Source organism: Protopterus annectens, chromosome 1.part0 (assembly GCF_019279795.1).
Source record: "Protopterus annectens isolate FY-2018-M chromosome 1.part0, PAN1.0, whole genome shotgun sequence".
In the NCBI taxonomy this organism is placed as follows: Eukaryota; Metazoa; Chordata; order Ceratodontiformes; family Protopteridae; genus Protopterus; species Protopterus annectens.
In genome coordinates this window covers 678,679,820-678,703,102 of record NC_056725.1, presented here as the reverse complement: position 1 = coordinate 678,703,102, position 23,283 = coordinate 678,679,820, and the positions used below count along the sequence as shown (strand labels likewise).

At 39.3% G+C, this 23,283-nt stretch overlaps 1 protein-coding gene across 1 annotated transcript in view; it reads right to left on the bottom strand.

Moving 5' to 3' along the window:
• The window catches only part of LOC122794026 (ryanodine receptor 1-like), a 2,146,276-nt gene that overhangs the window by 1,075,796 nt on the left and 1,047,197 nt on the right, over positions 1-23,283 (bottom strand). Inside the window, 1 exon segment of the mRNA XM_044062140.1 lies at positions 21,091-21,237. Coding sequence (XP_043918075.1) covers positions 21,091-21,237 — 147 coding nt within the window.

The following is a 23,283-nucleotide window of genomic DNA, read 5'->3' as shown; positions in this document are numbered from 1 at the left end:
AGGCTAAGGACAACCACAAGGCATTCTTCAGTATGTCCAAAACCTCAAAGGCAATACCCAACAATGTGCTGAACTAACTGTAAATGGAGCCACCTATACTGAGATTCAGGATACAGCAAATATACTGACCAGTAAACTCAGTTCTAATTTTACCTTGCTTTTATCCTCAGACACCTCTCAAGAAATACCCCCAAAAATAGCTCCCCATTTATTACTAGGGAACAGGTTCTCAATTCCCTCTCTAAGGCCAAAAACATTGTATCGATAGGACCTGATAATATCCCAGGATGCCTTCTTAATAACATGAAACACGACTTATTGGGCCCACTAGATTACTTTTCAATTATAGCCTCCAAATAGGCTTCATGCCAAACAAATGAAAGCTGTTATCCTTCTGCACAAGGATGGGCTATCCGTGGTCCCGGGAAACTACTGACCCATAAACTCAGTAGTCTCATATGTAAAGCATGGAAAGAATAATCATCGACAAGAAAAGCAATGACAGAGGAAACCTTCACACATTGGATAATACCCGGTTTGATTTCGTCATGGGGAGGTCACATCTACTTAACATGGTGAATTTCGTTGAGGCGGTCACCAAAGCAATGGATAAGGGAAAAATATTGCATACTGCCTACCTCAACCTGATGAAGGCATTTGACACAATAACCCTCTCAGGTGTTGTAGGCAAGCTCACAAAACTAAGTATAAACCCCTATGTCACCAACTGGATAGCCAACTGACTCAAAGATAGGACACAAGATGTCAGGATAGCAGAGTATACTTCCACAAAAGGCCAGTCAGTAGCGGAGTCCCCAACGGCTCACTGCTAGGGCCACTCCTTTTTTTGGCATCTCCTTTTCTGAATTCAAGGCCAAAATCAAAGGCCTCTGGCTGACCAGGTTTGCAGATTACTGCATACTAGGCACAATCATAGAATCCCTCAAAGACACAAACATTCTCCAAGAAAGCCTGATACAGACTAATAACTGGTGACAGAGTCACAGTCTAAAACTCAGTGCCAAAAAATGCATAATAGTATCTTTCAAAACAATTGGATTGATAATATACCATTAAGAGGTGACCCTGTGGTCAGGGATGTGGGAACAAACGGAGACAGTGACTTAGCCTTTGACCATCATATCTCTACTACATTAAGGAAATCTTTTCTAAGTTGAGCAACTTATAATCAAGAGTTTGGGATTTAGGTCCAAAGATGTACAACTTGTAAGCAAGGTTACGGCATTTAGGTTCAAAGATGTCATTTTTCAGTTGTAATGGGCCCTAATCAAACAAATCATTGAGGACAACACCTCCTTCGGTATGTACCTGACTAGGCATGTGCAACAACTTGAATATCCATAGAGGTTCCTCACAAAAAGCATACAGGATGTAGTAACATGTCCTACACATGCTGCCTCAAAGCCTTATCTTTGAACTTGGTCTCCTACTGACTGCTGAAGGCCTTCAGAGTAGCCTGTGATAAAGCCCTTAAGGATCTGTTGCACATCCGTAAAACAAATAGCAACAGAAACAGACACCCAATCTAGGGACTTAAACTTCATCTGCAACTTAAATAAGACATGTTGGATGGACAGGTAGGTGTCTTAGAAATTACCCCCTTCGCTGGAAGAGGCTTCCCATCCATGTGAAGCAGAGTTCCTCTTTGCACTTGTTTAAGTGCAACTAGGATTAATGGATGGGTAATCATAAATTTACCTATGGTCTGTTACCTATGTCTCTCTAAGAAAGTGGAAGCTTGTAAATGCTCAAACACTGATACCAAAATTATACCCTCCTGTAAAATGAGTGCTATCATGACTACACAACTACATTTAAGATCCATGGCTAGGCTTAAAAAAAACCCTTAGAGTCATTAACCTAATAATCCCCTTTGAACATATGAACCTATTAAATATTCTTCAATCAATAAAATGCACTGATAGTATTTGAACAGCTGAACCCTACACAGAAACAACAACAAAATACTAAGAGGCAGGAAATGTATGCTACAGATTCAGGAAATGGAAAACTAAAAACTGCTGTAAATTTAAAAAAATAGTAAATCAAAAGGTTGTTGAGGTGTCCTGACAGCGTCCAGGGAGACATTTCTCTAAGAATGGAACTTTACAGAATTATTAATGGTGTATTTGGAATCACTTGTCAGATGCAGGGAAGGTAGCAAAGCAACAGAAGCACAATATACTAGTTCATTGGTGCAGGGGCATATAGCATCCTACTGTGATGCTGTCAGCCCAGGACTGACCAGTGATCTGGGAAGTTGGAGGGTCAGCCAAGGAGATGGGCTTGGGCTCACCTGTTCCAGGGGGAGGATGTATTTGTTACCACACTATGCAGCTCCCTGTGAGAGGTTGGAGAACAGTATTCGTGTCCTTTGTACGTATGCATTCAGAAGGAGGATTAATGTTAACACATTACAGGTAGTAATGTTAACACATCGCAGGTGGGAATGTTAACACATTGTAGGTGGGAATGCTAACACATCGCTGGTGGGAATGTTAACACATCGTAGGTGGGAATGATAACACATGGCTGGTGGGAATACCCATGCATGTACCACTGCATGGTTGACCCTCAGGAAAAGGTTGTTGTTTGTCTTTCGGCTTTTCCCGATTAGGGGTCGCCACAGCGGAACTCCAGTCTGCTAATGACTGGCAGCTGGATTTTATGATGCCGAGTTGCCAGCCCGACGCCCAACCTTCAACGAAGGCACGCCCATTCAACGCATGTCTTTCGAACGCCTTCTTTACCGCGGGGAGGACATGCAGACTCCACACAGAAGGCACTCCCAACCCAAGCCGAGAATCAAACGGGAGAACCTCTTGCTGTGAGGCAACAATGCTACCGCTGCACCACCGTGGCTGTACCCTCAGGAAAAGGTAAAGCATAAATATGTTCCCTCTGCTCAGCAGCAGATGATGCTAGACAGTGTAAGTCCATTTCTTCTTCCTTCCTTCAAGGATGCACATGTGCTGAATCAACAGCGACATAAAATAGATGCCCTTGGTGCAAGGGGAAAGCCAGTCATTCTATGGTGGACAGGGGAGGTATTTATTTGTTGGTTAGTTTGGGCTAACTGGGAAAGTCTGACTAGATAGTGTCCATTTTCAGTGGGGGTCTGGGAGAAACTTCTAAAATGTTAAATAAAAAATATTTTGTAAATACATACAGATGTACATACAAAGTCAAAGTAAACTTTATTGTCATTTATAACTACACACATGTAGACTAAACAAAATTTCATGCACCAGCTCTATTCTTGAGATTACAAAGTAACACATACAAGTACAACAAATACAGTATTAATAAAAATAAAAAATATATAAAATAAGCATTGTGGTAGGACCACCAATGTAATACACAATAATGACACTTTTTTCAATGAGAAATATGAGTTAGCGAGGTAGAAAAACTTATAACTGAGGCACTAACACTATCCAAAAGTCATCTGGCCAGAGGGGCCAAAAAAATAAAAAATAAATAAAAATAAATAAATAAATAAAAATACATAGATAAATAAAAAGATAAGTAAAGTATATATTTTTATAGGTTTTATCTTGCTAGGTCCAGGTCTGTGTTATACAGAGATATAGTTTTGACTACATCACACACAAACTGCATTCAATTAATGGAGTGGGAAGATGGAACAGCTTACTGAAGGCAGCTCTCCCATCACTGGCAGGGAGGGAAGGAGGTGGCCTAATGTACTGCATCATTGCCCTCTACAGCAGTGTGAGGAGGCTGGCATGGCTGATGACATCACTGTGTGGGAAGCTAGGAAACTGGCATGTCTGAAAAGAAGTGTGCATCTCCCTAGATAGCTAGTCACATCCTTATAATGGAGTTGAGCTGGGGGTGGGGGTCAAGCTTTGGTGCCCCATGCATAAGACAACTCAACCAATAGGCCTTGGTCCATGTGTTAACTATGGAATGACCTTGGCAGGTGAATTAATGGGTCTGTCTCTTGTTCTTTGAAAGAAATTAACGGCTTATATATGGTACACATAGAACAACTTGACGGTCTCTGGAGCTGTAAAAAATATATCTTGCCAAATATCTATCAATCTGGACAATGGAACTGCCCACAGTCACTCTCCTTATGACCTGATGTTTCTTCCCAGGATATACGATTTCAACAATCCATTAAGACAGGCAGGACTGTGAAGGCTACAGTAGGTGAAAGTCAAGATTACAGTTTAACTCAATCCTTAGGATGCTTTTCTCTCTACAATATGGTTCCAGTATTGTGTAAGTACCAGAAACCTGCTTGTACTTTTGAAAACTTTCTTTTCTTCAAAGGAAGGGGAAGCCCACCTACTTTTTTAAGCTTAACTTCTCACATACTTTGCAGAGGTATTTGTCTCTACCTGGATGACATACCATAGACACAGATCAATCTGTAGTTTACCCTGTCAGGTACTGCTGTCAATATTAGAATGGCAATTAATACTGCTAATGTCAGGAGCACAGCAGCTGCTATAAAAAAAAGACAGAAAGCTCTGGAACTATTTTCCACTGTTTTGATTGCAGAGAGGAGGACTTAACATTCCTCCTTTCATAGCAAAACAAAGCAATTAGATCAGTCGGGATTAAAGGCAACTGCCAACTCTTCTGACAAATTTACATAAGCAGCAAATAGTACTGAAATGCTAAGCTTTAATTGTTGGTTATTTACAATAGTTTACATGTTATATGTTAAGATAACTTGAATGTAGTATCAAATATTTTTGTGACACTTAAGAGAAGTCAGAAAATATTTTTTCTTGTAAAGTATCAATACATTTACCATTTTCTAGTCCCCCCAACACACACAGTACAGAACTGCAGAACAAGAGACAGGTGGCAACCCTGTCAACTAGGTGCATTGATACTGTTCATAAGAAGGTCTTTTATGTTTTTTTTTCTGACATCCTCCCAGAGGGGGATGCATATCTGGTACACAGATCCATGGCAAGAGACTCCCACTGACTTTGAGTCAGTCCTTACATTGTTACAGAGTGCATGAGCATTTTGTAGCCAACAAAGGAAATGTGACCATTGATGGCAACCATAATATACAGCTGAATTTAATTTACCATACATTTAGTATGTGTTCTTGCATTAAAAACATTATATAAATGTATGATAGTCTATGTCATAAGTGATAATTTAATAAAGCTGTTTCTTGTTTAAAAAAAGGCAAGGAAATCAGACGTACTTAGCTGTATTTAAATGTTCGCACACACACACAAGTGGGCTTAGGTCAACTGGTGCGCTAGACAAACTGGCTCCACAGTGCCCTCCACCACACCCACCCAGTGCCCCCATCCTGGTCTACCGACACCAAATAAATACTGGAAAAGCGCCCCTGCTAGAGCGGCACCCTAGGTGGCCGCCTAGTTGGCCTATGCCTAAGGCTGGCTACACACACACACACACACACACACACGATCAAACATGCATTTATACTGCATTCCACATATAGTATTCTTCATGCTGCATACATTTTTATACACATGCACGCACACAAATATATATATATATATATATATATATATATATATATATATATACATACACACACACACACACGCGTATCTACTTCACATGGTCGACATTTCAGAATGTCGAAGACCATATGGCCGAGACCATATGATCGACATTCAAAATGTCAACCATGGAATAAAAACACAACAAAAACTTACTTTCACTCTGCTAGCAATCCCTGTGTGGGGCTCAACCCCCACACCCCCACATCCCCCGGAACTTAAATATACCAACTCCGAGATTGCACTACAGTGCAGAAGATGGAAATCTTTCCATTCTGCACTGTACGGAGATGCCAGTTCCGCATGGTCGACATTTTGAATGTTGATCATATGGTGTCGGCCATATGGTCTTCGATATTCTGAAATATCGACTATGTGAAGGGGATCCACACACACACACACACACACACACACACACACACACACACACACACACACACTCGCACATATACACACAATGTTTTATATATATATATATATATATATATATATATATATATATACATATATATATATATATATATATATATATATATATATCTTCTTCTTCTTTCGGCTTTTTCCCGGTTAGGGGTCGCCACAGCGGATCATCTCTCCGCTCATGATTGCAGTGGAGTTTTACGGTGTCGAGTTGCCAGCCCGGTGCCCAACCTTCCACAGAAGGGGCACACACACACACACGCACACACTCACACCTAGGGCCAATTTAGAGTGTTCAATCCACCTACTGCATGTCCCTGGGATGTGGGAGGAAACCGGAGCACCTGGAGGAAACCCACCCGACCACAGGGAGGGCATGCAGACTCCGCACAGAAGGCACCCCAGCTGAGAATCGAACCGGACAACCTCTTGCTGTGAGGCGGCAACGCTAACCGCTGCACCACCGCGGCCACCCAAAGATATATATATATATATATATATATATATATATATATATATATATATATATATATATATATATATACACACACGCATGCAGATTTACTATCAAAATGTGGAAAATCAAAACACTTTTCCACAAACAACTTGTTTCTTCAAATTTGGTAATACCAACTTACCTGAATGTCAGAAAAGGTAACCATGGAATCAACATTCAAACACCAGAAGTTCCAATGTCAAAAGTCCATGTTACCGGTAATGTTTTTGCAGTGGGACAAGCCCCCCCCCACACCCCCTACACCCCTTGCATATTATATATACCAACTCCTGAGATAGCACTACAGTGAGGAAATTGGAACATTTCCCAATCCGCAATGTACTGTGATCTTAATTCGGAATGTTAAGTTCATATTAGTGACTGTGTATTCACTTTTGCTAATATGCAGTCATACACTTTCTGTTCGACATTGCACACATTTGACCAATCTGTTTTCACATACATATATGTATACATATACATACACATATATATATATATATATATATATATATATATATATATATATATATATATATATATATATATATATATCTACACAGAAAGATAGCTACATATGTATAGATATTTACACAATATGGATGCATACAATTTATTTATAAAAAAGTACAGTTAAGCATTATTAATGTGTTTATTCTAGTAAATGCTGCTTAATGTTTTACTTATTCACCATCATACACTGGCTATGTATTGCACATGCAAACTTTGGCAGTCTTTATGTTAGTATTTTTTCCATCATACTGCTAAGTGTATGCTAGAAACCTGGGTGGAAACTCCCAGATATGCTCAGAATTAGTCCAAAATGATACAAAAATCACTGAACCCACAGACATTGCCAACATACTGGCAGACAGGTTCAGTGCAAACTTCACCCCCCTCCCCCCCCAAAAGGACAGATAACTATCCCAGCGGAGTGCAGCCTCCCAGACATCTCCAATGCGCAGGTGAAAGCTGCTCTCTCTAAAGCTAAAAACACAGCATCAATGGGACCAGATGGTGTCCCCGGCTGTGTGCTACACGAACTCAATGAGAAACTAAACCCGCACATAAGGCAGCTGTTTAATCTTAGCCTTACCACAGGATACGTGCCCAAGGAGTGGCGTATGGCAACTGTGGTCCCACTCCACAAAGGCGGTGCCTCTACGGACCCTGGTAATTACCGCCCCATAAGCTTAACAAGCCTGGTCTGCAAAGCTATGGAGAGGATCATAATGGAACTCATAAACAAAGACATAGGGGACTTGCAGACATTGGACCCGACCCAGTTTGGCTTTGTCAAGGGCAGATCATGCCTTTTGAACTTGGTCGACTTCTTCAAACAGTCACCAAGGCCATTGATGAGGGAAAGGCAGTCCATACAGCCTACCTTGACCTTGCAAAGCTTTGACACAATACCCCACTCGGGTATTATAGAGAAACTTACCAGCTTAAATGTAAACCCATATGTCACAAGATGGGTTGCAAACTGGCTAAAGGACAGAACCCACAGGGTTAGAGTAGCTGGCGCCATGTCAGACTCCAAGCCGGTCACAAGTGGTGTCCCACAGGGCTCAGTCCTTGGTCCCCTGTTGTTCGGCATCTACTTCTCAGAAGTACAGGCTAACATAGGAGGACTATGGCTGACAAAGTTTGCAGATGACTGCAAACTGGGAGCCATAGTGGAAAGTACATTGGACACAGATATCCTTCAGAGGGGTCTCACGGAAACTGATAGCTGGTGCCAGAGCCATGGCCTGAAGTTAAATGCCAAAAAATGTATAGTCATACCCTTCGGGAAAAACAAGGTAACCCCAAGCTACCATATAGGTGGCAATCCACTAAGCACAGAAGAGGTTATCAGGGACCTGGGGACCCAGGTTGACAGTGGCCTTTCTTTTGACACTCACATTGCTAAAGTGGTTAGAAAAACCTTCTACATTGCCCACCTGATCATGAAGGGATTCACATCCAGATCAATTGAGGTTATTGTTCCCCTGTACTCTTCACTTATCAGACCAATGATCGAGTACAATGCCCCATTCGGGATGTATCTCACCCGACACCTGCAGCAACTGGAGAGACCCCAAAAGGTCCTCACCAAAAGGATAAAGGGACTCCAAAATCTATCATATGCTGCCAGACTGAAGAAACTCCAGCTCTATTCAGTCGCATACCGTCTGCTCAGAGGTGACCTGTGCCTGACATACAAGGCCATGTCCAACCCGGAATTAATGGGCATGTTCCACCTCAAAAAATCCAAATCTACCAGATCCACTAGAGCAAGCGACTTAAACCTTAGCACGGATATAAATAGGACATGCTGGAGGGATAGATTTGTCACCCAGAGACTCCCTATGTTGTGGAATAAAATCCCGGTCCATGTGAGGCAGAGCACCTCGCTGGCTCTGTTCAAGAGAAATCTTGACCGGTGGATGGGAGATCGTAGGTTTACCCCGGGAATCATCTCTGTGTCACTGCTGGACAGAGGTACAACAAACTAATGGGCACAGTATTTTTTAACATGAGGGGTGGCGTAAGCCACAAAAACTCTGGGCTAGGCTTATAAATGCCTTAGGGCAGATAGCCTAGTATAAACCTATGAACCTATGAACCTATTTATTACTTATCATCTTTGCCAATGTAGCCCAAGGCATGGCTGAAAAGGGTCCTGAGACCAGTTCACCTTCCTGGTTACCAAATATATAAATAAATACAAAACAGTTGGAAAGTGGGTGAATATGATGGAAATAATTAAAGTAGCAGTAAACCAGATTTTAATTCTGCATCATTCATGAGGGAGAAAAAAGTTCCCACTGAAGGCAGTGGTGCAGCAGTTAGTGTTGTCATCTCAGAGCAAGAGGTTCTCCAGGTCAGTTCTCGGCTGGGGTGCCTTCTGTGCAGAGTCCGCATGCCCTCCCTGCGTTTATGTGGGTTTCCTATGGGTGCTCTGGTTTCCTCCCACATTCCAAAGATGTGCTTCTGGAGTGTTTCTCCCCAGGCCTCTGCTGAAAATGGGCTCTGTCCCAGTTTGACTTTCCTGGTAAACAAATGTTAACAAAAAAAAAAAACAAAAAAAAACAAAGTAGCAAACAGACTTACTTTGGAGTTCTACTACTTATCCGCTGTACATAATACAATAAGGATATTTTCTGCAGTGATAATTTTTACACCTCAGCATGAGAGTCTGGGGGAAGGTCTGTCAGTTCTTTTAGAACTACAAAAGAATCCCTTTACAAAAGCCTGCTATTTACCTACTTTCTTTAGCTGAAAGTAGATAAACAGCAATTTATAGAATAGAACAAGCTCTGATAGCAACATAAATGAGGCTCAGTTAGGGAAACAGAGAAGCTGCTCTGTTACAGAAGGTGTGTCAGATGATGGTGCTTCACAGTCCTGCCATTCTATCTTATTGGCATGAGAAAACACCACCACTTCCTTATGTCTAGCATGATTCATATAAAGAGAACTTGAAATGTATTCTGGGAAGAAGGAATGAAAGCAAGAAAACAACATCATGTTACCAAGGCAGGCCCCATCATCTGCCATTTTGTGGGAAACACATTAAAATTGTAAAAGAAACACTTGGAGTGATTTTGAGGCATTAAAATTGCTCAGAAAACAAAGATACAATGAAAAAACTGTTTTTTTTAAGTTCTAAGATGGAGTTTCCTTTAATAGATGTATCTGGCCATGAATGAAAGCCAGTACAGATCCCGCAAGACTAGAATAATATGGACAGAACGTGGTCAGGAGATGTATCAGTCATACATCTAACACAGGTATTCTTTTTTTAAGTGCTTTCCACTCTGCTTGCCAATTATCAAGCCTCCTCCCTTCATTCTTGAGGCCATTCATTCTCCAGAAGTGGGGAATCTTCCCTCAGATCCAACTGAGTGGGATCCAAATGGAGGGTATACCATTTATGCTACCTTTGAGGAGTTTGTGCTCCTGCCTGTATTCTGACTATGAATGTCCATAACCACTCCCCTTGGGTAGTGACATGGGTACCTCTGTCAATGCTGCGCTATCAATATTCATCTAAAGTGTGCATGCCCACCCAGCATGTGGCAGTCACAGACTATTGTCACTGGCTTAGGCAGCCATGCCCATGTATGCTGCTGCATCAGCCCATCCTCACAAACCCTGTTCCTTCCCCAAACAAGGATCATGCCCTGGAGTGGCACCAGGACTCTATCCCTCCTCCAAGACAGGCAATCCCCATCCTCCCCTGATAAGCCATCAAGTACCCAAGCCACTAATCATATTCAGAGCTTTAATTCTCTATGCCATCAGTGCAACTAACAGCAGAATTCTCTACCCACTGCAAATGAGCCAGGTCATCATTCATATGTGTAAGGTAAAAAGAATTACAGTAGTCCATACATAAGCAGTGCATGAACCACCCCTGCTAAGTCCAAAGATGGAATAAGGGACTTCATCTGGGCAATATTCTTTACATGGATATATTAAATCTTATAACAGCTGAAACATAGTCCTTAATGACAATCCATTAGCAAGAAGCATGCCCGGATGAGGAACACAAAGACACAAATAGCAGTTAAGAGCTGAACCACTTGAAGACATGATGGATGAGCAGAGGTATGAATAAACATGGCCTCATTTTTTAAAGACTGAATTTAAGATGACTATGCATCAGTTAATGTGAAATAAATATTGAGCACACTTCTAAGACAGCAAAGTTATGCTCGGACTCCTGAGAGAAAGATAGGTACAGCCAGATGTCATCAGCAAGTGACTGATAACAGAAACCTGTACACATCAGGAAACCTCCCAGTTGTAGCCTATTTTCTGTATATAAAAAGGGAACCAAAACACAGCTCTGAGGCACCCCACATTCAAGGTGAATTAACACAAAACACCACCTTCTGGAAATAACCAAAGAGGTAAGAAGCCAAACACAGAATCTGCAAGTGGAACCATAATATTATTTAAAATGTTCTATAAGGATCACATGGTCCATGGTATCAAAGAGCGCTGAGAGATCAAGGAGGACCAAGGTAGAGCCTTTGATCTCTAATCTTCAGGAGGTCATTACCTACTCAAACGAGGATAATCTCAATGCTGTGCTGAGGGCTAACATCAGAGTGATAAAGGACTAATACATTGAGATGTTAAAAAAGAATTACATATATGGACAAATTGTCTTAAACATCTCAGTAAATGAGAGATTAAGTGCAGGATGGCAATTCTCCAGACAGTTAGGGTCAATCACCATTTGTTTAAGGATCAGGGTGAACAGTAAGTCCTTTAATGAAGATGGAAACAATCTGGTGCTAAACAAAGACCTCTCAAACTGAAAAAAAATAATTTTAGCAACTCAAGGCATGACATAATCAGCCTTGTGGGGCTCAAATGGGGGCCAATATGAAGAAGGTTACAATTCTTCTTCTTCTTTCGGCTTTTCCCAGTTAGGGGTTGCCACAGTGGATCACCTTGTCTGCTCATGATGAAGAAGGTTACAATGCAGAGATGAAACATTTTTCATGGTCACATTTTAATCCACGTTATTAAACTCTATGCAGCAAAAATCTGTTGAATCCAAAAATGAACAGCTGAAAATTCTCACAGGGGAAATTCATTGCAAATAATTATTTTATCTAGGTAGCATTGTCTATGAAGATGCATACAACTTCCTCTCAATGTTCTGAGAAAAAAAAAACTTCAGAGCATCAATACAGATATAGCCTGTCAGCAGTCTGAAAAGTGCAGCTAAAGGTTTCAGTGCAGCAGAAATTTCAAATGACACTGAAGGCACCTTGTTATGTGACACTTACATTTAGTACACAACATAATGATGATCCAGATGAAGTTTACCCTCAAAAATACATGCCCTTTACATTTATCTATATAAGGCCTTCGACATTGTATCGCACAAACTACTACTCTCTGCTCTCGCCAACCTTTTTTTCTGCAAGCCAGCAACCAACTGGTTCCACAGCTACATCCACGAATACCAGCAATCAGTTGTCTGGGAAAACAGCCTCTCCCCTCATCTTCCAGTTACCCTCGGTGTCCCCCAAGGCTCCATCCCCGCCCCCCCTTCTATTCTCCCTCTTCACTAATAACCTGCACGCTGCCACCAAACAAGCATCTCTCATACAGTATGCTGATGACTCCACCCTCATCTGCTCTTCCCCCACTTTACCAGAACTCCAACAGATCACACAGGAATTATTCTCATCCATAGATAGCTGGCTATCTAACTCCCAGCTCCTACTTAACCACAGTAAAACAAAACTCCTCATCTTCCAACCATCCAAATCTAACACAAACTCCCCCCATTTTAATATATCTGCCAAAGACAATATCTCCATCTCTCCATCAGTTCACACCAAACTACTTGGTGTGGAGATTGACAACAATCTGAAATTCGACACCCACATATCTCTTACAGTAAAAAAAGTTCACAGAAGACTTGGTGCCTTATAGAGAAACAACCAATACCTCACCAAGACTGCTAGAATCTCTATTGCCAATTCCCAATTAATCACCACCTTACTCTATGCATCTCCCATACTTACTAATCTTAGACAATCAGACTTAAACTAGAGACATGCTACAACAAAGCTGCAAAATTTGCCACTGGTGCTCCCTACTGCAGCCACCATTGTGTTTCCCTTAGAGAACTAGAATGGCTTGAGCTCCCACAACTCCTTCACCTAAATCAACTCTCCTTTGCCCACAAAATAGTAAACAACCCACTCAAAATCCCATCATTTCAAACACTCCTCCAACCCTACCACTCCTCCAGACCCCTACGCTCCAGCACTAAAAATCTCCTCCAGATCACCAAAGCCAAAAACTCAGCAGGAGAAGCCCTATTTTCCTGTAACATATCCAAGCTTTGGAACAACCTTCCCCCAACCATCACTACCCTAACTTCCAGCAGTCACTTCAAAACAGCACTTAAATCACACCTAAATATTCACTGGCTCTGTCCTTGCCTAAACCCTGACTAAATACCCAAACCCCTCTGCTCTCTTTGTTCTCACCCCCCACTTCGGTCTAACTAACTTAATTATTATATACTAGTTCTCTGCTTAGTTAGTATACATCAGCCTATTACTACTGTATACGGTGAACTTTTAGCCTATTAGTACTATGTAACGTTAAGCAGCTTTATTGCTTAAATTTATGGCAGTTTGTATTGTTTAAATGTACTGCTCTTGACTATAACTATAACTGTACCAAATGTTTTCTCCTATACTATGTATCATCATCCTTATTACTGATTGTATATAACTTATATAAAAATCTGTGAAGCTTTTCTCCCTGGGCCTCCCCTGAAAAAGCACCTGTCTCCAGATGGAATTTCCCAGTAAATAAATAAATAAATAAATAAATAAATAAATGTAAGCTTCATGTATTCTTCCCAGCCTTCACAATGGTTATAATACATGACAAATCCACAGGCCAGAGATATAGTATCCAAAAGACTAATTACAGCCAACACTTAAGTCTGCATATTCTGTAATGACCCCCCTCTGAGAGAAGATCAAGTAAAGGAGAGCTAGTTGTCCAGTTATCTGCCCTCAGATATCTGCATCAGACAAACTCACTAATGGGATGTTAATAAGTAGAACCCCAGCCTGAAATTAATGTGGCAGTGGTTAGTCCAGGTGACTCATTCCAGTAGCATGTCCATGGTTTCAAGGTCAAGATAAAATGTCAAGTCAGGTAGTGACCATATTTATGGGTAGCAGTGGTAGACACCTGAGTGAAGCCAAAATTCAATAAAAATGTATGAAACTTCATGGCACGTTCACTGATCTTGTCATAAACTCAAGTACTAAGGTCACTCAGGATCAACTATCTAGGGGACTTATGAATTAGTTTTGAAAGAAAATCAGACAACTGCTAAAGAAATACACCCAGGATAACCTGTTGGACAGTGCACCAGGAGGACTCTGTAATTCATTCCTACTCCAAAGACATACTCAGAGGAGTCAGATACTTTATCCTCTACCTGAGTTAACTTTAAGACAGAAGAAAAACACATGACATGCAACCATATTACACTCCTGTTTAATGTCTAAAATCACTGTAAGATTACCTTAAACTGTAAAATAACTTCAAGGGTGAAAGATTGATCGTAGCACCCAAATATGCCATGCTAAGCTTCAAACATCAGTCCAGAAAAGTTTATCAGTAATATTGCCATATTCAGTGACCACAGCACTATTCACTGGTCTAATGCTCATGGTAATCTGAGAAAGCAAAGGATAACGTACATTGCAGGCTAAGCTCTAGTGACCAAGAAAAAAGCCTAGTATGGTACCCAGCTCAGCTAACCATGTTACTTAACATTGTGAGACTAATAGGCATAAGGATCTGTAATCAAGATAACAGAATAATCACCATTAAAGTCCCAGCCAAAATACAAGCAAACTAAACAAAATAATGAAAAAAAAAATAAGGTGATCAACATGCCACTACAATGTTCCCCAGTTAGATTTTGAAAAAAAAAATAGTTACATCCAATGTGATAAGAAATGCTGGCGAAACATCTGAAATAATTGTATAGTTTCAAACAATCACTAACAAAATGGCATGGTGAAGTGAGGTCAACTTTTCATGAAAGACAGTCTTTAAACAGTGAATATTAATTAAAACATTCACATGACCAGTGCAGGTGAGAAGAGCTAGGCCAATGGTCCTTGAAGGCATAGTATTGATATTAATAAAATAAACAGCCATGTTATCAAAAGCTGAAGTTAAACCAAAACAAACTAGCAAAAGGAAAAAAAAGTACAGTTGATTGGTGGAGACAGAGGCAGGAAATCCAAAAAGATGGCATAGATGTCACATAGGAATTCAAGTGCTTGTTAAATTGATGCTAAAGGAAGACTTATTTAAGCAGTGTTAGTGCAACAGGCAGTAATCCACTCTGCAGTTTGCAAAGCAAAGCAACATTTTTTATTCTTTAAAAGATGACCATTAAAGTGCACAGCATATTCCGAATTAAATCTGCAAATAAAAAGCCAGTTATTAAAAAAAAATAAATAAAATACTGTCTTCACCACCACTTCAGATGAGTACTATCTTTTGAAGTGGATTAGATAAATCAGGAATGCCTCTGATGATATATTAACAACCAAAGAAAGGCAAACAATTTCCAGTCTAAAGTCTCAATACACAGTTTCAAACAGGTGGAAAAAGCAGAGGCTAACAGTATATTACAACAGCCCAAAAACACAATAAGGCAAAGGACTCGCGTAGAGCTGGTCATATCTTTTATTCAATAAAATCAGAGATAAAATCTTGTATAAGCGCTTTCAGGCTACATGCCCTTCATCAGATAACAAAGAACATCACAACAGACCATTTTTAAAATACAAAGCATCCAATCAGCTTTCAATATTTTACCCTCCTTTACTTAAGGATGGGTTTTAAAGGTTCAACAGCATTAATACCTGGTGGCTTATCTGCCCCAAGCCTTATAACCCATCTAGTTTCTACACATTCCATATCATTGAATAATTCACCTCCTCTAACATTGGGAGTAATCATTTGCATTGCCATAAATAGAAATGTATGATTCAAGTTCACTCTTACATGTTGAGCTAATGCATTGTGTTCATTGGAGTGCTTAATATCTGACATATGTTGGAATATCCTTGTCTTAAACATTGTATTGGTCTTACCCACATAATATGATTCACAATTCTGACACACAGCTATATACACTAATTTTTTTGTTCTACAGTCTGCATATCCCTTATATGTGTATTGTCTACATGTCCTTGGATGTGTAAATATATGTTCTTGCAGAATATATTGACAGGCTCTACACTGGTGGCATGGATATGTGCCTATCTTCCTTGTAAATGAATTACCCTTTACAGAATGCTTAGGTTCTTTACAGAGTATATCTTTCAATTTCTAATTGTTCCTGAATACAAAATTTGGGGCAATATCTAAAATCTCCTTCAAGTTCGGATCCGTATGTAGCACCTGCCAATGATGTTTAATAATTTCACAGATGCTGCCCACATCACTACTGTATGTGAGTACCATATTAGTTCTGCCTTTGCCCTCAAATGATATCCCCTGCTGCTCATTATCAGCTGTTATTCCACCCACTCTATTGAGCCAAGGTCTAGCGGTGTTATTACGTTTGATCTTACTACTATTTATTAAAGATTCTAACTTATCACGCTTGTAGCCCCTCAGCATTAAATTATTCTAAAGGTTATCCACCTCTTCATGGAATTTAACATCCTCACTGCATAGTCTTGAAATCCTACATACTTGTCCTTTGATTATGTTATCAAAGGTGTGTCGTGGGTGCATGCAATCAAAAGGTAGCAAACTGTTACGCCAGCAGGTTTTTCTATATAGCAATGTCATCAAGCCACTTCCATCTCGGCTAGTTAGTCGTACATCTAAAAAGTCTAAAGTTAATTCAGAATAGTTGACAGAGAACCTAAAAAATTCAGAACTCCCTTCTATGTAAGCTATAAAAGCTTTCAGTTCTTGTTCTGTACCATCCCATAAAAAGAAAATATCGTCAACAAAACGTACGTAAAAATGTAGATTGTTGGTCCATGCATGTGCAACTTCAAATATGGTGTTATCCTCCCAATATGCCAACACTAGGTTGGCATATGAGTTCGCACATGGTGTGCCCATGGCAACACCCTGTCATTGTCTATAGTAATCTCCCTGACATTTGAAAATATTATATTCCAGGGCAATATTCAAAAGCTTACTAATTCTTTGAATAGTATCAATATTAAATTGTGTTCTATTGCTTAATATGCTCTCTGTCGCTTGAACACCATATTTATTATCAATCACTGTAAAAAGATTATTTACATCCAGTGTGACAAACATAAATTTCTTATCATCCACCTTAGTTAAACACTCTGACAAGGATAAAACAAACTGTGCTGTATCTTTCAATATTCTTGGGTAGAGACCTAATATAGGTTTTAAAGCACATGCAACCCAAATGGATATATTTTCAGTGACCCATCCCCTTCCTGAAACAATAGTTCTTAGGGGTGGGTCAGTAGCACTCTTATGGATTTTAGGAAGCACTTTGAATTCAGGTATTATTGGATGTTGAATCCATAAAAAATTCTTTAATTCTTCATCCAACAAGCCTACAACTTGTAGGTTTGTTAATAATATTCTTTACCTTATCTGCCAGATTTTTTACCATAATGGGATAAAGCTTAACAAATGTATAGCATCCTCTAACAACATTTTTTAGTTTAATACAGTAGAACTCTCTATTCATGACAACTATAGAACCCCCTTTATCTGCGGGTTTTAAAATGATACTTTCATTCTCTATCAATTTATAAAGTGCCATTCTCTGTGTTCTAGACAGATTGTAAAATGTTTTCTTTTGATCATTTTTAAAATACTCTTCTACTTCCTGTTCACATAATTTGACAAACACAAACATGGCAGGGCAGAATATCAGCACATAATCACTCGGTTGCCGTAAATTCTTATTCACTTCAAGCATATCATTCCTCTTATTTAAACATCTGTTTTAACATAACATTCCTAGCAAAACTTAAAACATCTAAAATAACCTGACTATGGTCAGACATAGCATCTGATACAAAAGTCAAGCCTTTGTTCAATACTTGCATTTGTTCATCACTGAGCTCATAATCAGATAAGTTATAAACAATATTAGGGTCACCCACAGTCGTCCTGAGTCTCTCCGTCTCTTCTGTTCGTGATACTGTGTCATGCTCCATTTGCGTGGGTTCTTCTTGCGAACAGAAGCTGGTAACATGGGAAAAGTTTTACTAAACACAGGAGGTGTAATTTTGGGTTTTGCTCCCAACATAACAAACGTGTCCTCCGTGTTTACTGTAGAACATTCATGTCCCAGTTGACTCACCTCCATGTTGGAGCTTAATGACGACACATTATCCTTATCCTGGTAAAAGTAGAACTAATATGGTACTCATATGGGCAGCATCTGTGAAATTATTAAACATCATTGGCAGGTGCTACATACGGATCCGAACTTGAAGGAGATTTTAGATATTGCCCCAAATTTTGTATTCAGGAACAATTAGAACTTGAAAGATATACTCTGTAAAGAAACTAAGCATTCTGTAAAGGGTAATTAATTTACAAGGAAGATAGACACATATCCATGCCACCAGTGTAGAGCATGTTGATATATTCTGCAAGAACATATATTTACATATCCAAGGACATGTTGACAATACACATATAAGGGATATGCAGACTGTAGAACAAAAAATTTAGTGTATATAGCTGTGTGTCAGAATTGTGAATCATATTATGTGGGTAAGACCAATACAATGTTTAAGACAAGGATATTCCAACATATGTCAGATATTAAACACTCCAATGAACGCAATGCACTAGCCCAACATGTAAGAGTGAACTTGAATCATACATTTCTATTTATGGCAATGCAAATGATTACTCCCAATGTTAGAGGAGGTGAATTATTCAATGATATGGAATGTGTTGAAACTAGATGGATTATAAGGCTTGGGGCGGATAAGCCACCAGGTATTAATGCTGTTGTACCTTTAAAACCCATCCTTAAGAAAAGGAGAGTAAAATATTGAAAGCTGATTGGTTGCTTTGTATTTTAAAAATGGTCTGTTGTGATGTTCTTTGTTATCTGATGAAGGACATGTAGCCTGAAAGCGCTTATACAAGGTTTTATCTCTGATTTTATTGAATAAAAGATATGACCAGCTCTACGTGGAGTCCTCTGCCTTATTGTGTTTTTGGGCTGTTGGAATATACTGTTAGCCTCTGCTTTTTCCACCGGTTTGAAACTGTGTATTGAGACTTTAGACTGGAAATTGTTTGCCTTTCTTTGGTTGTTAATATATCATCAGAGGCATTCCTGATTTATCTAATCCACTTCAAAAGATAGTACTCATCTGAAGTGGTGGTGAAGACAGTATTTTATTTATTTATTTTTAATAACTGGCTTTTTATTTACAGACTTTTAATTCGGAATATGCTGTGCACTTTAATGGTCATCTTTTAAAGAATAAAAAATGTTGCTTTGCTTTGCAAACTGCAGAGTGGATTACTGCCTGTTGCACTAACACTGCTTAAATAACAGTCTTCCTTTAGCATCAATTTAACAAGCACTTGAATTCCTATGTGACATCTATGCCATCAATTTACAGGTTGAGCTTTGAATTCCATTACCCAAAAAGGGAACAGCAGCCAGAAACATCCAAAATGCTAACAGTATACAGCATTATTTCAAAAGCATTCATGCCCTCCAAGTGAAAAGAGTGTGAAGGTGAGACGCAGCAGCTTAAACACAGCCAATAGCTGCTTCAGCCTCAAAACAAGTGGATTCCGCTAAAGACTCCATTAGTGGGGAAGACAATATCCAAACCCCATGTAAGCAACTGTAGTAAAATGTGGCACATAAACATATAGCAAACTTCTTGGATGCACAGACATGATGCTGTATATAGCTACAAAACACTTTAGGTAACTGCAAGCAGAATGGGCACTGTAAGCTGTCATCTAAAAAACTTCAAATTCTAATAAAACAAACTATGCAACTGAATTATGTTACATGAGGTATTCCTGCAAAGACAATAAGACTGTATTTCACTGTCTTGCTTTGCTGGAGCTGGGCAGTACCATCTTTAACAGACACAAAGTCTTCCAAAACAGTTCATTAGTATCTTGCACTTTTTTTTAACTGTAGTACATATATATCTGCCTTCGTTTTCATAAATCAGGTGTGTGTTACTCTATAGCTTCTATCTATTAACTTAGGAAGATATATCCATTTTAAAAGTAGGTGCAGTCGGGTGTACAAGAATGGTGTACAGCCCTATTTTCTTTATGTGTAAAACAATGCAGTGGTGCGTAGCATTTCTCCTTCTTCTAATATATAAGTTGCTGTCTCATTAAATGATTTTTACTAGAAAACACTACGCATGACATAAAAGATACTTAAGTCCAGATACAAGCAATAAGATGGTTAATGAATAATTTTGCATAAGACCTTGTACCACTTCATCATCTCCCAGGCAGGCAGCTGCCTTTCTTGGATGGGATGACATTTTCAGTATAATACTAGTCTGTCCCATACAACTAGTTGTCTATACCATCTCTTAAACAAACTGAGGATAAACCCTAGTGCCATGCTAACTCTGTAGTCATTTTTCAAACACTGACAAAATGGATAAAAAGAAAATGGGTAAATGTGTCATCTGAGGTAGATAAATATAGGGTGTCAAAGAATGATTCCCAGGAAAACGTTTGCATACTATCCATAGTTAAGGCTGTTATGCCACTATGCACTGCCTTTCAAAAATATTTTAAGGGGGGAAATTGCAGGAAATAAAACCAATGTACTGTTTCTTCTTATGAATGGAATCTTGTTTAGAAAACACTAGTCAAGGACAGTTCAGTCCTAAGCAAGATACCTTAGCCAAAACAGGGATCCTGACAGCCACTGGCAACACATCAGAAAGTGGTGGCCTGGAAGTATGCCAAGACATCTGTGAGGGCAAGGTAATAAATGGGAACAGATATACCCCTGTGGGAGCAGAATGCATGTGAAGATAGCATCTTCAAAGCACACATGAAACAAGCACTTCAGATACTGACTTGGCTTGGGCTCCTCCTCAGGTGGTGCCTCCGTCTCTTCTTCTTTCTTCTTCCTTAGTCCTTTCACTTTCTCCAGAATACTTTTCAGCCGTCCACGTAGTGATGTATCCTGCTCTTCCTCCTCCTCCTCTTCTTCAATATGAACACCTAGAACAAAATATATAGATATATATATTTATTCTTTGACCTATATAAAACTCTGCACTTCTGTAAACGACAAAACATATAATTCTTGAATAACTTCAATCTTATCTTGTAATATCACTTGGGTATAATTATTTTTCAAACACTATTAGATGCTAGCCATTTCGGCATATTTATCTGTTGTAGTCAGACAAGCTATAAAGAGAGCATCATCAAATGTGCATCTTGTGGGAATAACCTGGCACATGTTATGTATGTCGCAGTTACAAACTTTTTAAAAATATTTATATTGCAATGATATGTACTAGAATTTAAACTAAAGTGGAATATTTATCATGGTTTATATCTATACTTTTTCAGATTACCTGGCTGGTTAAACACTACTATTATTATTATTATTATTCATTATTATTATTATTAATAAAGTATTATTATTATTTGCCTAAGCCAGTCATTTCAGTAGTCCAGGCTGGTAGGTGGCTATGCTTATAAGGGAGAAGAAAAATGCTCTACATCTGGTGTACAGTTAAAAAAAATAGAGTTTGTAACTCAGTAGAATCTATAAATAATGTTTGATTATTTAGACTGATTTGTGCATGCCTGCAATCTTTTTCTGGCAAGTAAAACAAAGAGGTTATCGAGAAATGTGGTCACAATTCCTAATCCATAATTTAGAACTAGGTCTGGCATTCTAATTACACAGTATTTATGTTGGTCTCTGATTCTTTCTTTGCAGGGCTGGTACATTTTTACCATGCAGAATTTACAGTGTCCTTTCCAATGATGAGCAGAGTCCATTATCTGATTTCAGATACCTCCCTCTCTGTTATAACCCTTTGATTCACATATGATGTCAGTTCCCCTGTAGCAAAGCAAACCTGTTGCTTTTGAATACTGCTGTGGCAGTTGGCACAGGAGGTTAAGGCTACAAGCTGAAGTAACAATGGTACAGGGTTTGATTCCTTCAACCCTCATTTGCCTGCTGTGTGACCTTGAGCAAGTTGCTTAACCAGATGTTGCTCCTGGGCCACTCCTGAAAAGGGACTGTGAGTCTATTGGGCCTATTTGCTTAACAAACTAGTGGTATTATTAATGTGCACGTTCATTGGTGGCCGAGTGACAGAATTCTCACCTTTAAAAGGGAAACTGGATAGGCTTAAAAGGGAAGTTAGCTTAGTACTTGCCTATGTTTGACGACAAACCATTCTGTAAGGTTCCTAGAAAACTGGAGATTTGCTATACATATATTAGCATGGCATTGTCAGTAGGATTTGCACCAATTTTTTTAAGCATCCTAAAACAAGGCCCAAGGCCTACTGAGATTAATGTGTCTCATCCAACTACACTAAATCAAAAGGGTAAGATAGAAAATTAAATTTGGAAAATTTGAGGGAGCTGGTCATTAAGTATACGAACATGTGTATGGGGGTGGGGATGGGGCTTTGCTTCCTAGTAATAAATGAAGACTCCTTGTGGATGTTGACGTGCCAAGCAACAAAAAAGTTTTTGGCATGCTCATTATTTAGTGACTTCATTATGACATGCTATTCTGCAATTACTTGTTTGAAGACATGAAGTAAAATTAAATTTTTTGGTTTGATTTTATTCTTTGATTTTATCAGCTATTATTAACTTTGATTTATACTGTACTATGTAATTATGTAAACTTCTTAGTAATCATTCTGTACTGTAACTTGCATACCTGACTACAAGTATTGCAACCTTTGGAGCTTTTCTCCCCAGATCTCCGCTGAAAACTGGCTTTTTTTTTTTTTTTTTTTTTTGCCCAGTCGGACACTGCCCAGTTACCAAATGTAAAAAAAATAAAATAAAAGTCACACTGTGTCATAAAGAGATGAAGTTCAGACTATGCTCCAGCTGAATGTGTTTCAGTTGGCAAACTGGGCACTGGATAAGTTAGCCAGGACTGGGACTGATACGAGTCATCATCCACTGTTGGCTAATCTGTCAGAGGGTGAGGGGTACGAGTGTGAATCTTCATCATGCTTGTCGTATTAAAGAATTTCTGGTGGAGAACAGGGAGTTAGT